Source organism: Lagenorhynchus albirostris, chromosome 3 (genome assembly GCF_949774975.1).
Source record: "Lagenorhynchus albirostris chromosome 3, mLagAlb1.1, whole genome shotgun sequence".
NCBI classification, from domain to species: domain Eukaryota; kingdom Metazoa; phylum Chordata; class Mammalia; order Artiodactyla; family Delphinidae; genus Lagenorhynchus; species Lagenorhynchus albirostris.
This window is the reverse complement of record NC_083097.1, coordinates 155750247-155766393: the sequence shown is the minus strand read 5'-3', so window position 1 is coordinate 155766393 and position 16147 is coordinate 155750247. Positions and strand designations below refer to the sequence as shown.

Sequence of the window (16147 nt, the reverse complement as noted above, 5' to 3'; positions counted from 1 at the left end):
GGAGGCGGGCGAGCGGAGCGTGCGCAGGGCGGAGGTGGGGGGTTGTGGAGGCAGTGCAGGCGGGCCCCAAAACAGCCCCTGACGGCGGGCGGGCGAAGCGTGCGTGGGGGCGGAGTGTGCGCGAGCATGCGCGGGCTAGTACCACAGCAATCCCTGGAGGCGGGCGAGCGGTGCTCGCGTGAGTGGCCAGGGTGAGGGTGGGCGGACCTTGCGCGGGGGCGAGGCCTCGGGCTGTCAGTCCCCCGCCCACCTATCCTGAGCTGGCTTCTGCTCCTGCAGTTGACCTCCTCCTCGAGCCTCAGAGAAGTTTCTGCTTGCTTTACAGTGGTGAGCCGCTCATAACCTAAACTTTACCATCTTAACCATTTTTAGGTGCACATTTCAGGGGCATTAAGCGCGTTCACACTCTTTTGCAGCCATCCCCATCATCCAGAACTTTCTCACCTTCCCATACGGAAACTCCATCCCCATCAAACGCAGATCCCTGTCTACCTCCCCCGTCCCTGGGAACCCCATTCCACTCTGTCTCTATGAACCTGACTCCTCTGGGAAACTCATAGAAGTGGAGTCATGCAGTATTTGTCCTTTTGTGACTGGCTTGTGTCTACCAGGTTCCACCATGATGTAGCATATGTCAGCCTTTTTAAGGGCTGAATGATGTTCAGTTGTATGTGTATACCATATTTGAATTATCCATTCACCCATTGGTGGACATTTGTGTTGTTTCCACCCATTGGCTGTTTTGAATAATGCTGCTATGAAGATGGGTGTACAACTTTGCTTTCAGTTCCTTTGTAAAACAGACACTCCTGTGTATCCTATACTCTCACACTACCCTTCACTTCTTATCACTAAATGTGTGGGGGGGGGCAGGGTCCCCCACACCACACAATTCTCTGACACCAGCTAGGTGTCTTAAAATTTAACTCAATTTTTAATCCATCTACCTGATAGCATGAGATCCCATAAGACTGCCACACACACTGTCTCATACACTCACACTCTCCCCCTCCCCACTTCAGATGCAAGTCGAAGTCCAGGTTGTCACCTGTGCTTCTGACCAACCAGCTATAGATCAGAGGTTCCAACAGCCCTCTCCTTGGGTTCAATTAGTTTATTAGAGTGGCTCATAGAACTCAGAGAAACATTTTACCTACCAGATTACTGATTTGTTATAAAAGGATATAACTCAGGAACAGCCAGATGGAAGAGAGCAAAGAGCAAGGTATGTGGGAAGGGGTACGGAGCATCCATGCCCGCTGAGCACACCGCACTCTCCCCAAATCTCCATGTGTTCCCCAACCCAGAAGCTCTCCAAACCCAGTCCTTTTGGGATTTTACAGAGGCTTCATTACCTAGATGTGATTGATTAAATTATTGGCCATTGGCTGTTGATTCAACCTGCAGGCCATCACTCCTCCCCAGAGGTCAAGGGGTCGGGCTGAAAGCTCTAACCCTCTAATCACACGGTTGGTTCTGGCAACCAGCCCCCATCCTTAGGGGCTTTTCAAAAGTCACCTCATTAACATAAACTGGTTGACCAGAACTCCCTAGGGTTTTCCAGGCCCTTGGTCCCCTCCCAGTCGGCTTCCTGGTTGTGAGCAGCCAGACCTGGAATGCAGTTCCACTGGCCTTTCATGGAAAAGGTCTTCCTCTGTTGGGCCTGTGTTCCTAGGGTGACCCAGCACCTCCCTGTCAGCCCTGTGAGGTCAGGGAGGAAACCATTCAAGGACAACATGGGGGGGGTTGCATTCCTCAAGCCTCACATCAGCCCATCCCTTGGCCAGCAGAAAACCTGCTTCCCACCAGCACAGCCTGTGGGAAGGGCCAGCAGGCTGACCCAGGGCCACCCGGAACCTTACCTGACGTTCCCAGTCCAGTGCCAAGCCCAGCCCACTTGGTCCAGCAGGACCACTGCTGCCGCCTGGGGCTGTTTAAATGCAAATTAACTCAAATGAAGTCAAATGAAACTTTTAGCTCCTTACTGAATGGGCCACACTGAAATGTCCAGAGCCACAGTCAGCTGGTGGCTGCCTCTGTGAACAGAGCAGGCAGCACTTCCCAGCATTCTAGAGTCTGCCAACCAGCACTGCTTCAGGCTCCCTCCTCCAGGAAGGCTTCCCAGATCTCTGCACCAGCCTGGCCAGCCTGACAGCAGGGACCCCTGCATGTGGGCATGGCCTGGCTACTGCTCCTTCTCAGGTCCTCTCACTGCAGCTTCTCATGCCTACAGGTCTAGGTGGAGGAAACTGTGGACTGGTCTCAGGATGCTCCCAAGGAGCCCCACTCATTGGCCTGGGTCCAGCTGGGGGCATAGGTTGCTGCTGGATCCCATGTGCATCTCCTCCCTCTGAGGCCATGGGCCCTGGAGCTGTCGGGAGGGGTGGGGATCTGAGAGCTGGAAAATCAGCAGACATGGGGGTCCCAGACCCTGTTTCCCAGCTGCTGCCAGGCCAGGGGTTGTTTCCTGTTATTCTCTCCTCATGGCCTCCTCCCTTCCCAAAGTCAGAAGAAGGAAGCTGCCCCCATTCTGGGCACCCCCCTCCCTGAAGCCCTCCACGATCTCCCTGAGCAGCCGGCGAGTTGGCTCCAGCCATGGAAACAGATGAGAATGAGACAAGGCCGTTCTGTCTGATCCTGCTCCAGCTGCTCCCCTGGCCTGGCCCTGCCCCTGCCCCTATACAGACCTGGGTGGGCCCCACACAGCCGGAGGACCCCACCAGACAGTGAAGCAGGGGTGGGGAGGCCTGGGCTCAACCCACCAGCCTGCTTCAGAGCACAGAAGATGGGGGGCGAGGGTCGATGGCTTTGCACCCCAGTTCAGCTCTCCAGCCTCATGGCCATACAGGCACTGAGAGGATTTTTTTTTTTAAGTAGGTGAGCATTAAGTGCCAAGTTTAGTGGTTGGGTTCCACCTCTGAGAGTTAACAGACTTGGGCATACTAGATACTATGTCATAGGTGGGAGATGGACACCCTGTTAGGGTATCGGGGCTCAGGCATGAGATCATGGTTATGGTGGTTCAAAACATCAAGAAATTGGTGTTAGAGTTAGGAATGTGTATGACACAGAGGTTGGCTCCCCTAGGCTGGGATGGCCAGTGACATCAGTTGGAAGGACATGACAGTAAATCCTAAGTCACCCCCATTGAAAGCTCACAAAACATACAGGACCCCAGTGGTTCATACAGGCCCCTAAGTTCCTGAAACAAGAGGCTTATGCCTTAGGATCCCCTTCTGTGGTGACTGAGCTTTTAGTTAGGCATCTGCCTTCTAATATGGGTTGCATTGCATCCCCCCAAATTCACATTATGGAGCCCTAATGCCCAGGACCTCAGAACGGGGCTGTATTTGGAGATGGAGTCTTTAAAGAGGTGATTAAGGTCAAATGAGGTCACTGGGGTGGGCCCTAATCCAATAAGACTGGTTTCCTTATAAGAAGAGGAGATGAGGACACAGATTCACACAAAGGGAAGACCATGTGAGGACACAGGGAGAAGACAGCTGTCTACACACCAAGGAGAGTGGCCTCAGGTGCTGACACCTTGGTCTCGGACTTCCAGTTTCCAGTACTATGAGAAATAGATGTCTGTTGTTTGAGCCCCCAGTCTATGGTATTTGTTACACAGGCTGAGCTGACTGAGATACCTCCCAGAATAGAGCCTCCATTTGCAGTTTTCCTCACAGCTGGGATGCCCTTTTAACAACCTCTGGCTGATGGGATGTTGATTAGTTGGGGTTCTCCAGAGAAAGAGAACCAACTCGACAGAGATTTATTATAAGGAATTGGCTCACTCAACTATGGGGGCTGAGGAGTCCCAAGGTCTGCCATCTACAAGCTAGAGACTCAGGAGAGTTCTAGCCTGAGTCTGAATCTGAAGACAGGAGACCAGTGTGCTTGCTCAAACTGTCAGGCAGGAGTTCTCTCTTACTCCAGCTTTTTGTTCTACTCAAGCCTTCACCTGATTGGCCAAGGCCCACCCGCACTGGGGAGGGCCATCTGTTTTACTCAGTGTGCAGATTCAGTGTGAATCTCATCCAGAATCCCCCTCATAGACACACTTAGAATCATGCTTGTTCTGGGCATCCCAGGGCCCAGTTAAGCTGACCCATAAATGTAATCATCACTGGCAGTCTGGAGGGAGAATCCCTTCTTTGGGAACCTCAGTCTTTGTTCTTAAGGCCATCACCTGATTGGATGAGGGCAACCCACGTTAGGGAGGGTGGTCTGCTTTATCAAAGTCCACAGATCGTCAGTGCTAATCTCATCTAAAAGAACACCTTCACCGCAACATCTGGATTGGTGTTGGACAAACCCACAGAGACTCACAGCTTGACCCACATCTGACTTCCATGTCACAGACACGCAGCAAATAGATTTCCCCAGGAGCCCCTGGGCAGTGTCCTGTTCCCATTGACCCAGCTGCCTCAAATTGTATCTAAACCAATTAGGAGTGGGGGGACTGAGATGATAGAAACTGGACAGGCTAAACAGTACGGGGCGAATTATGGACCGATATCAGAACTGTGGTAAAAGAAGGGAGCAGTGGCTGCAGAGTCCCCAAGATCACGTGCCCCTGTGTGTGCGGGTGGGAGGGGTGCTGAAGGGCTTCACACGTGGCTAGGGGGGCCAGCGGACCAAGGCCAACAGAGACTATTCCACATGTCCTTAAAATGTGACACTGGCCCATTGAGAGGGATCCTGCAGGCCTGTGACTGCTATGATGTGAAGTGATATGACTTTAGGGCTGGTGATAAGAGTCAGTTGGACTTTGCTGGGTCCTCTTGGGCCGCCATGCTGCAAGGAGGTCCAAACCACATCGAGAGACTCCAGCATGGACCCCCAGCTCGGTGAGTGAGGAAATCGTTGAGCCAGCCCTGGCCCCACCAGACACTCCCAGGCTGAAACTACACCAGGAGCCCAACCCGAGTTATAGAGGGTGAGATCCTGATGTTACTCCACAGCGAGGATGGGGGAAGGCTTCCCTGGACACTGTCACAGTGAAATCCAGAATGTTCTTCCCCAAACACAAAACCGCCCAGGGTCTCCCTGTCTGCTGGCTTAAGGCTTCTTTTCAGGCAGATGCTGAGGGCCCATGCCCCACCTTCCACCCCTTGTGGGACCCTGTCACCATCAAGTGTGCCTCATGGCCTTGAGATGTGGGAGCACTGACCATCAGGATCGAGGCCAACCTCTGGGTCCTGCTCGGAGTGGACACCTGCCTTCCTCACCAGCCCTCTCCAGCCACTAGGGTGGTTCTGAACCCTAAAGCCTCCCACTATTCCCCACCTGGAATGCCCACTTAACTCCCTGAGGTCCTGATGTCCTCCAGGCCCTCCACTGGCTGCAGGAGGCTGCTCTCAGGGACACGGTGGGCAGGGAGGCTACGGAGGGGCCACGGCAAGGGTGTCAGCCAACAATAGTGCCTTGCAGATATCCTTCACCAGCTCTGCTGCACCCAGTCACACTGATGGGAGCCAGGCATGGCTGGACAGACAGCGTGTTCCCCACCACAGAAACCCAGTATTCCTCATGACGACACTGCCAGCAGCACAGCCCCAAATGCAGGGATGCCAGTCCCATGGGCTTTCCTCTCTTGGAGAGGCGAGTGGCGAGTCCCTGCTCTGGGTCTGGATTGGCTTTCCTTCTGAGGCTCTGCTTCCGGCATTGACATCTGGGACTTCATGGGGGTGGGGCTTACCTGGGGGTGGGGTCACCTGGAACCCGGGATCAGCCAGTCAGACCCCACAAAGGAAAGGGACTCAGCCTGCATTTGGCATCTGACCAGAGGCAGGCTGGGTTGGGGTCCACCCAGGCTTGGGGCTTGGCCCTGGGACCCCAGAGAGGATTTGCAATCTGGGAGAAGCTCTCAGGGCCTGCCTTGGGCCTGAGGGAGGCTGGTAGACAGCAGGATCACTGAAGTCTAGACCAAGGTGGCTCCTTGACAGCAGCAGCTGTTTCCCCAACTGTGCTCACCTTTGCTCCCCACCAAAAGCTACCACTGCAGGCTTTGGCCAGCATCTGGATAATGCCGGGGCCTGAGACAGGACTGCCTCTCTATCCTTTGAGCTACCACCTTGGGCTCTAAACGTGCAGGCCCGGCTGTTCTTTGTTCTCATTCAGCCATATCCCTCCCCTCTGGGCAGTGCCTGTTGCCTGGCACAGAGAGGCACCAGAGTGTCTCCAAGGAGCTGCAGGGGCTCAACCTTGGCCTTGCTCCCCAGATGGTCCCTGCAAAGTGGTTTCCTCTCCCAGCCATCCTAGAGCTGAGCCATGTGTCCCCAGAGGCCAGCGGTGGACACGTACACACACGCATATATGTGTACTCACACATATGTGCACACACCACACTCCCACATACATACACAAGCACACACACACATTTATGCGGACATTCATACACATACACATGTGGTTGTAAACAAAAGTTAGTTTTATTTCACTCCCTTTAGAGGCTGTGTCTGAATTGGACAGGGGGCTGGAGGGAAGAGGCTGTGGTGGGAGCCTCAGAGCGCCTTCCCCTAGCATGAGCAAAGCCATAGCCCCTCACCACCATCCTGTTGGTCTGAGTGGTAAGGGGGACCGATGTCTTTTCAGAACTTGAAGTATGTCCCAGAGGAAGGGGCCACGCCAGGCCAGCACAGGAGCTGGAGAGGGCATGGTCCCATCCACCCTGGAGCCCATGCAGGGCCTGAGCCCCAGATCTGCCTGGGCAGGGAACAGGAAGCAGGGTGCAGGTCCACTGGCACTCGAGGCAGCTCATGCTTGGGGCCTAGTGGGGGTGAGGCAGGAGGTGGTACAGACCAGGGCTGGGCGCAGGGGCCTCTGCCCACTGTGGTCTCTGTTTTCCCTTCTGTACAAGGAAGACCTGGCATTGCTTCCATCTCTGCAAGAACCAGAACCTGGGCTAGAAGAGTGTGGGTGCTAGGAAAAGAGCCCCATTTGCTGGGCAGGGAGTACTGTGGACAAGCACAGTACTCCCCAAGACCCAGGCCAAGCATCCCTGGGCAGTCGCACATGGGCTACTGCCGGGAAAGCGGGGCAGGAGCGGGTGGAGCTCTCTCCTGGAGGGCAGCCTTGTCCTGAGGTGGCCAGGGTGGCTCTGGGAGGGTGGAAATGCCCCAGCCACAGTCCCACCTACCCATCAGGGCTTATGGACCAGAGCTGGGGACCATTCGTGATTCCCAGGCCTACCTTCCCCACCCTATCCTGGATGAAGATGGGGCTCAGGCAGGGAGGGGCAGTGATGCAGAGCAGGCTGGTGCCCTCCGCCCCCTCTCGAGGTGGAGAGCAGCCACCTGAGGGGGAGGAGGAGGGTAGGTTGTGCTCTGCCCCTTAGGCAGTGTCCAGACCCTAGACTTCCTCCAGAGCCCTCCACCTCGGCCCTGGTGCGGAGGGAGGAGGAACAGCAACCAATGCAAGCCTCAGATCCACACGGTGGTCTTACCCTCCCTGCTGCTGCTCGCACTGCCCTTCTCAGAGCCCATCCTGGGTTTGGCCCCTGGCCGGCCCTGGCCCCCGGCAGTGCCCCCCGACGTGGCACTGCCCGACCCGGAGGCAGGGGCACCGGCCCTCGGGGGCCCCCGGGCGGTTGCTGGAAGGCCAGGGCCTGGTGGGCTGTCGAGGTCCCCAAGTGACCGCCGGTCCTGCAGCGCCTGCAGCGCCAGGTTGGCCAGGTCCTGATCGTGGGTGCGTGCGCGCTCAGCCGCGCGCACCACCAGGCTGTAGTCTGGCGGGCAGGCCAGGCCCGAAGGCGCGGCGGGGAGACCACAGGGCTGCTGGCGAGGCAGGGGGCCAGGGGTGGTGGGCAGGGGGTGGCGGCTGCGCACAGCGTCTTGCGCGCTGCCCAGGCCCAGGTGCGCCATCTCACAGAGGTTGAGCACCAGGCAGAGGCAGCTGACCACGTACATGACCAGCAGGAAGACCGTCTTCTCAGTGGGTCTCGACACGAAGCAGTCGACCACGTGCGGGCAGGGCTGGCGGCTGCACGCGAAGAAGGGCCGCACCTCGAAACCATACAGCAGGTACTGGCCCACCAGGAAGGCCACCTCGAAGGCGGCCCGCGCCACCAGCTGGGCAACGTACACGCGCATTAGCCCCTCGCGCTGGATGCGCCGCCGCCCGTCATGCTGACCTGCCGGGCCTGGGACCCCGGTCGCCTTTGTGTCCCCTCCTGCGCCCTTGGCGGCACCCACGTCCTCAGCCTCATCATCTTCGCCCAGGCCCTCGGCCGCGCCCGGATCCTCGTCCTCTTCACCCAGGCCCAGCATGGGCTCCTCTTCGCCCAGGTCTGTTGGCTCGGGCCAGCCCGGGTGGGGCGGTGGGGGCAGGGGTGCACGGGGCGCGAGGCGGCCTTGTCGGCGGCGTGAGGCGCGGCGGCGCTCGTCCTGTGAGGCGCGGGCCAGGCGGTGCACAGCATAGCCCAGGTACATTACGGAGGGCGTGGAGATGACCACAATCTGGAAAACCCAGAAGCGCACGTGGGACAAGGGTGCAAAGGCGTCGTAGCAGACGTTGTCGCAGCCCGGCTGCCGCGTGTTGCACGTGAACTTGGTCTGCTCGTCGGAGTAGATGGACTCACCGCCCACCGCCGTGAGCACGATGCGGAAGACCACGAGCACCGTGAGCCATACCTTGCCCACGAACGTGGAGTGGTTGTGGATCTCTTCCAGCAGCCGCGTCAGGAAGCTCCAGCTCATGTTGGTCATAGGGGCGGGGGATGGGACCTGCAGGCCATGAGCAGGAGCTCAACCTGGGGCGAGGGTAATGGGGGCAAGGGCTGGTGGGTTGGGAGGGTGTACAGTGGCACCTGGAGCCCCTCCAGGAGCGCCGCCCTCACCTAGGGTCCTGACCCTGCCCTAGGAGGGATCAGCAAGAGGCCGGGGCCTCTGCAGCCAGAGGATAGACCCTACAAGGACAGACAAGGGGTCTCCTTCTCTGGCTGAGCACATACCCTTGCTCCCCCCAAAACCCGACTCTAGGTCCCTGTGGCCTGGAGCAGGGCCAGCCCTCCTGCCCTCCCCCAGCTCTCTAGGAAAGCCCAGTGCCGTGCAAGCTGTGTCCATTACCCAGCCTCTGGGGACCTCACCCCAGGCCCCGAGAGCCACAGGGAGTCCACTGGGTGAGCTGCCTTCGTAAGGTCAACCAGAAAACGGACCAGCCTCGCTCAGAGTCTGGGCCTCACCTCAGATGCCTGCTCCCACCTTGCAGCACCCAGGTTGCTGGATTCCTATTGCCAGCATGCCAGGGGCCCATCAAGGGCTGGGCCTGCAGCCTGCCTGGCCCCCCAGCTCCTCAGCCACTCCATTCCCCATCAGCCCACAGTTCTCCAGGCCCCTAGACCCAGTGGCCCTCAGCCCCCAGCCTCCTAGTCTAGCCTTCTCATCACCCCCTAATCCCATCCATCCCCAGACCCAACGGCTCTGTCAGCTTCCAGCCCCTGTAGCCCCCAGCCCCATCAGTTCCAGACGCACCAACAGTGGGCCCCCCTTCCTCCACATCCTGGACAGGGGCTCTGGTCCCCGTCTCCACAAAAGACCACTGCCGTGCTGTTTGCGCCCCCCCACCCCCGCCACTGGTCCAGCTGTACCAGGGGCTGAGGCCTGCCCTCCAGGCTGCTCCTCCCTCTTGTTCCAGCACTCCCATGTCCTCTGCACATCCTGGCTGGGGGGTGAGGGGGTGAGCCCAGGTGTCTGTTCAGGGTGGCACCATGTGCAGCGAGGCCCACAGACACCGTAAAGCACACACACAACCACACTCGGGCACCTGTGACACTCGGAGACAGCCATGTGGCCACTTACCACGTCCCAGACCAGTGCTCCTTCTAGATCAGCTACCCCTGAGTGAGCCTGTACCTAGAAGGGGCTCAGTGGGCAGGACCAGACACCCCTGTACCCCTGCACCTCTAGGGAGGGGGCTGCAGCCTCCTAATGCCCACCCTCCCTCCTCCACACCAGTACCTGCTCCTGGGTAGTTTGGAGGCAGAAGACCCTTGAGTACCTGATGCTTTTGGCCTCCTCCTTCTGGAACAGGCCTGGGAGGCAGCGTGGGCAGGTGTGGAATGGAACAACAGGGGCATTCAGGGCTCCGGGCTCTCTTTATGGAGCTGGGGCCTCTCCCGGGACAGGAGGTGGGGGCAGGAAGAGGGGGCAGCCGGGGTTCCTGGGGAAGTGACCCTATTTCCTCACATCTGTGTGCAGCGCCCCCTCATAGCCACACACATGCAAACACTCACAAGTGCACATGCAAATACGTTCACTCAGACACACATGTGCATACATATATATACACACACTCACATGTGCAATGCACGCATGCACAGGCACACACATTTACAGGTACACAGACTGGCACATGCCCAGCCCTTCAGGGCCATCTTTGATATACCTCTGCCTCAAGGAGGAATGAGCATGAGGGTCTATGATGTCCTCAGCTGGCTGTGTTTCCTCAGCTCTAACTTCAGCTCTCCTCCAGGACCTGTCCCCAACCCTGACCTCGACAGTCCCACATCCCAGGAGGCTGGGGCCTATAGTCCCACCACGCAGGAACCCAGAAAAGGGATGGCAGAGCATCCCCCACTTCTCTCCCCTCCAAGATGGAGCCCAGTGGAGAAATGGGAGGGAGGGCGGGGGTGCCAGGGCAGTCCTGGCCCCTTCTGTGTGGTATTTAACAACTGGCCCTCGGTGGAAAAGCCTTGGTGTAGTGTTTGCTGACTCCCATGGTGTAAATGCGCCCACCAGGCCCATGAAAAGCTCGAGGAGACACTCACGGGGGCGGGGAGTGGGGGGTGAGGGCAGGGTTCTTGAGACCAGCTCTAGCATGGCACTGGGTGGACCCTGCCCTGGGGTGTGAAGGATGGCACTTTGCCCTGGGGGGCTGACCTGGGTGCACTCAGAGCCCCCCCAGAGATAAGTCGTGTGGAGGAAAGAGGGTGCAGGCCCTGCAGGCTGTCAGCAGAAGGGGACAGCCTGGGCAGCAGGAAGGGTGAGCAAACCTCCTCTCTTCCTTCCCCCTGTACCAGTGGGGGAGCTCAGGCACCCTCTGGGTGTGGAGCAGAGGCTCTGGCTCTTCAGACCCAAGGGCCCATGCCTGCGTGCTGTGTACATGTGCGTGCAGGGCCTGTGTCACACACGCAGTCACGGCGGGGTCATTCCACGGTCAGGGGGCTGATGCTGACCAGCTATGGCCTGGAGGAGCCCAGGCCCTCAGTGCCATGCGCAGGGGTCCCCCAAATCCAGACTTCTGGTGCCAGTTGCTGGATCGGCACACGGATGCCAGCAGGCACAGCAAACCCCAGAAGACCAGACCCAAAAACTTCCCTCCAAAGCGTCTTCCTCTCAGATGGGCTTATCCTGGACGGCTCTCCGCTCAGCACCCCCTCCGCTTCATCAGCAAAAACCCTGAACCAGACTCTGCCGGGTCCTGCCGCTCCCTGGGCCTGCCTCGCTTCTGCCAAGCACCTTAGGAAGCCCATCGACCTGTGCTCCTGAGACTCCCCCCGACTTTGCAGTAAAATGCCAAGCGTACCTGGTCCCAACGCACCAGCACCCGCATTCTGCTCCCACACAGGAGGAAACCACCCCTGCTGGGGCTTCTGCTACGCCGCAGTCCCAGGAGCGTCCACTCCCCGCCCACACTCCCGCTCCACCCCACTCCACGCTGAGCCCTGCCCCCTGGTCCTGTCTCTCCACCCGATTGCCTCTGAGGCCAGCCCACCACCCTGCTATTATAGATCGGTTTATAGATTGTTGCCCAAGGTAGAAAATGTATGAGACCCCACTGATACAAATGATACAATAACTAACTAAATGGGGGAGAAGGGAATTCTGAATAATTAATGTAGTCACTGTGACCTCAAGGAGGGTGCTCTTCCAGAGAGCACAGCAAGGAGGGAGGGAGGTGTACAACCTGACAGACATCACCTCAGGCAGGTGGCCGAGGTCCCCACCTGCAGGGAGGAGCCAAGTTGAGGGCACAGACCTTGCTGCCCCGGAGGCTTCTTCCCAAACCCTCACCCCAGGCGATCATGAGATACATTGACACAAGTTCCAGCAGGGGCTTTTACAAACTACCTGACCTTCAAAATGCCAAGGGCATCAGTAACTAGTGAAGTCTGAGGGAGTCACCCCCAAGAGGGACCAAAGAGACACGAGGACAGTCACCCCTCCCCCTGGGGACCTTGGGACAGCAAAAGGACACATGGAAAAGTGAGGAATCTTTGGCTAATGGCAATGTATCAATATTGGTGCACCAGTTGTGACAAGCACATCACTGCGAACTGGGTTTGGGGGCAAATGAGAACTCTCCCTGGTCTGTTTATAGCTTCTCTGTAAATCACACGTGTTGTAAAATTAAAAACCTTATTTAAAATGGTTTCCTACTCCATCACTTCAAGTTCCCTCTCCCTGTCTTGTCCCATCTGGAACGTATTTCTCTATGTCTGGAGGCTTCAAGCACAGAGCTGGGAGTTTTGCTTGTGACCTGTCCTGGGGCTGTGGGGTGCAAGAAGGACCCCAACACAGAGATGGGGCAGTGGGAGGCAAAGGCCAGGCCCATGGCTGCCCAGTGCTGATGGCAGGCAGCCAGTGGGAGCTTGTGGCTCTGGGCTGGGCCAGCAGGAGAGGAGGGTGTGTGAGGGGGTGCTGGCCCCTCAGGGAACAAGGCCCTGGCATTTGCTGGGACCTTTGTTCAGAGGGAATCTCATCCAAAGCTACATGTTAGAGCAAGTGCGGATGGGGGCCACTCAAGTGGGATCCAGGATGAGGTTTGGGGAGAAGGGGCCCAGGTGCACCTGGGTGTCAAGGTCTGGGAGGGGGCAGGCCTGGGAGTGTTCACTAAAGGGTGTGGGGTCGGGGGAGGGAGGGGTGACTGGGCAGGGTGCAGGGCACACATGGGGGATCCCCAAGAAGGGGGCTGGGGTCATCTTCACCAAGAGTTGCCCAAGGAGGCACCCTATTGGGAGGAGAGTGATAGGCAGGCACCATGGGCTCCAGTGGGCATCAGGATGACTTGTGCTGGGGTGAGCTGGGCCCTGCACACCTGGTTCTGGCACCAATGGAGTGGCTCCTGCAGGGGTGGGCAGCTGGGCTCTCCCCGCTTCAAGCCCCTTTCACCCCTGGGTCTGAACAAAGGTCCTGGGCTGGTGGGGGGGGGAGTGGTCAGAGGCTGAGAACCAGAGATGCCCAGTGCCTCCTCCTGTAGTAGTGAGGTCAGGGCCTGCCCAGCCATTTCCTTTCCATCCCTGGCCCAGCTTCCTCCCATGTGCCCCCTCTCATGGTGGGTGGACTTCCTCTGGCTGAGGTGGGGCTGCCTGGCTGCCCCACCCCCACCCCCCCAGAGTGGAGTGCTCAGCTCACCAAGAGGACTGGTGGAACCCTTCCCTGGGAATCTGGGCATCTCAGATAACCTCTTTCCCTTCCTGAGGACTCAGATTCCTGCACGTACCTGGCACTGGGTGATCCCTCCTCTACATATGAGTACCTACAAGTAGCCCAAGGCGGACTCAGCCCTGGGAGACTTGAGGCCTTAGATCAGGGACCAGGGGCTGCTCCTGCAATCCACCCACCTCCCAGGCTAAGGTCTCCCTCCTGCTGCTTGCCTACCCACCCACTGAAGTGCCCTGTGGGGGAGAGTTCTTACTCAGAGAGTGGGGCTGCAGCACTTGCCTTGCTCAGTCCCCAGTGCTGTATGCCTGAAGAAATCTGATTTCTCTCCACCTCCACTAGTCCCCAAGGCCTCCCAATGGTGGCCTCCCTCACAGCCTGGCCTTAGGATGCCCACGAGGTCTCCCCCTTGTCAGTTTGGTAGTGGTTCTGTGGGTTGTCTTCCATGTCCCTCCCTCCCTGTGCCCCTGTCCCGGATGCCCCAGTTGTGTCCTGCCTGAACCCCCTGGCCACTGAGAGGTGTGCACCCGCCCCCAACCCAGGTGCCCAAAACCCAGACCCCAGGCCTGGGGACCCTCTGCCACATCCATCCACCCCCAGCAACTCCAGTGCACACCACAGCCTCCCACAATGTAGACACCAGCTAGTGACCAGGTTCCCTTCCCAGTCCCCTACCCCCATCTCCCCTCCTGCAGGCACCCCAAGGTGGGGACACAGGCCCCACTGGGTTGGGTCCCAGGGAGCCTGGGGCTCTCAGCACAAAACCCATATCCTCAGAGGTCCTCAGGAACTTCCTGACCGGCTCCTGCCCACCTCAGAGCTGACCATGTCTGGACTCCCTCCAACAACTGCATACCCACATACTTATACACGCATTTGCACGCCCACACACTTCATCCTCACGCTCAGGCACACACACGCACTGCTTTCTGCCTTGTACTGCTCCAATGGCCTTCCTCTGGGAAGCTCCCTCCACAGCCAGAAGAGTGAGGTGTCCCTACTGCATGCTCAGTGCCCCCAATCACACAAACGCTCAGCAAATGCCAGTGGGATGATTCAATGTCTGAGGCAATGGAGCCCTGCCTGGAAGCTCTGGGGAGGGTTGGTGTAAACCTGAGGTGGGACGGCCCTCCTCCCTGCCAGGGCCTCTGGAGGTGCAGGTGGCTGGGCTGGTAACCACGTCCCATGGTGACCTTAGGACATGGCACTCTGGGTCTGTGGAGGAACGAGGGGGCCTCCTCTCTGCTCTGCTCCAGCCTGGAACCTGGGAAGTGAGGGGCCTCCTGCAGAAGTGGAGGGTGTGGTGGGGACAGGCCTAGGGAGTGAGTCATGGTGGCGCAGCCTGTACCGCTCCCGCAGCCAGGCCAGGAACTGCTGCTACAGGGTGGCCTGGGCCGTAGAACCCTGGGCTTTGGCAGCGGGAGGTGTCAGGAGGAGCAAGCGTGTGAGGCTGAACCAGGACCCCTGCCCAAGCTCGGTGCCCCCTCAAGGACCTCCCCAGGCATTGCTGGCCAAGGGCAGGACACTGTGCCCCTCGGACTCCATGGGGTGGCCACATTTTCAACCCCTCCTTCAACCCTCCACCCTGATGCGGCCCAAAACGCCGCGTTAAAGCCACTGCAGGCTCTGCCCCCTCAGTGTGTGGCAGTGCCACTCTCTCTGCCCTGCATACCCCCTTCCTGCCCTGAACACCTGTTGTGTCCACCTGCTCCTCCAACAGCCAGGCATACCACAGCACCAGCTGCCGCCCGTCAGCGTGCTGCCCCTTGTCGGGACCCCAGCCCAGTCCCGCTCCCCATTCATGTCCAGCCACCCTGCACGCAATCCGCATCCAGACAACTCACATCTGTGGCGCAGTGGGTGCTGCTCCTGGAGAACAGGAGTCTGTTCTGCTCTGCTAACCTCCAGGACCCAGATCTGAGGACGCAAGACCTAACAGGTGGCCACAAGGGTTTAGGAGGTGCCCGTGGCCACATAAAGGCTAAACCAGGAGCAGGGTGGACAGCAGGCAGGTGTACCAACTACAGCTTGTCTGCCCATGTGGAAGAGTTGGGGCTCCCCAACCTCCCCCCAGGGCTGAATAGCCCAAGGCATCAGCCTCTGGATACACTGCAGCTGCCTAGCTGGCAGGGGCTGGCCAGTCCCACATGGCCTGAGGGGTCCCAGCTGCTCGGAGGCCCACCCCCTTCCCCCCTTGCTCATCAGCTGGCCTGAGCAGCTTCTGGGGGAGGGGGAGGGGCAGACTTCTGCCTCTACCTCCTCCTACCCTTGAGTCTTACTGCAGCTGAATCACCACCCAGACTGATGGCCCTGTGAGGGCAGTGGGCCTGAGACGGACAGACCCCCAGAATGGAGGGCCACCCGACCAGGCTCAGCACCCATTATCTCCTGGGGTTGGCTGTTCCAAGAGAGTTGAGTCCAGGCCCCTGAGACCCTGGGCCCAGAGCAAACAGGGTGCTGCTCAGCCCCAAAGGGCACCCCAAACCTGGTCCCCTGGTGGTACCCTACCTTTTCCAGGCCAGGAAACAAGTCCTTCTGAGCCCTTCCACCTGCTGGCCGGCTGGACACCAGCCCTCCTGAGGGTGTGCACCCGGCTAAGTCCAGGGCCCGACCCGACCCAGGGCCACCTCTCACCACCAAGCACAATGTGGGGGGAGGGCCTTCAAGGGCTCCATTGTTCCCCCTGAGGCTCGGGGTCTGAATCCCTGATTGTCCCTGGGGCTGGATGGGTCCCAGAGAGGGAACCAGTCTCTCCCAGGCTGTAT

The 16147-nt window shown here is 58.8% G+C and overlaps 1 protein-coding gene across 8 annotated transcripts; it reads right to left on the bottom strand.

Moving 5' to 3' along the window:
* Positions 1-6415: 6415 nt before the first annotated feature.
* GJC2 (gap junction protein gamma 2) lies at positions 6416-15905 on the bottom strand. 8 transcript variants are annotated; one of them, XM_060144479.1, is made up of 3 exons: positions 15891-15905; positions 15227-15314; positions 6416-8726 (listed from the first exon to the last, which is right to left on the bottom strand). In XM_060144479.1, exon 3 carries the CDS (start codon positions 8706-8708, stop codon positions 7425-7427), a length of 1284 nt encoding a protein of 427 aa, XP_060000462.1. In that variant the 5' UTR covers positions 8709-8726; positions 15227-15314; positions 15891-15905; the 3' UTR covers positions 6416-7424. The 8 variants fall into 8 exon arrangements, with proteins under 8 accessions (XP_060000462.1, XP_060000465.1, XP_060000468.1 ...); XM_060144482.1 differs by lacking the exon at positions 15891-15905 and having other exon boundaries at positions 6416-8459; positions 8634-8726; positions 15227-15881; XM_060144485.1 differs by lacking the exon at positions 15891-15905 and having other exon boundaries at positions 6416-8459; positions 8634-8752.
* Positions 15906-16147: the final 242 nt, after the last annotated feature.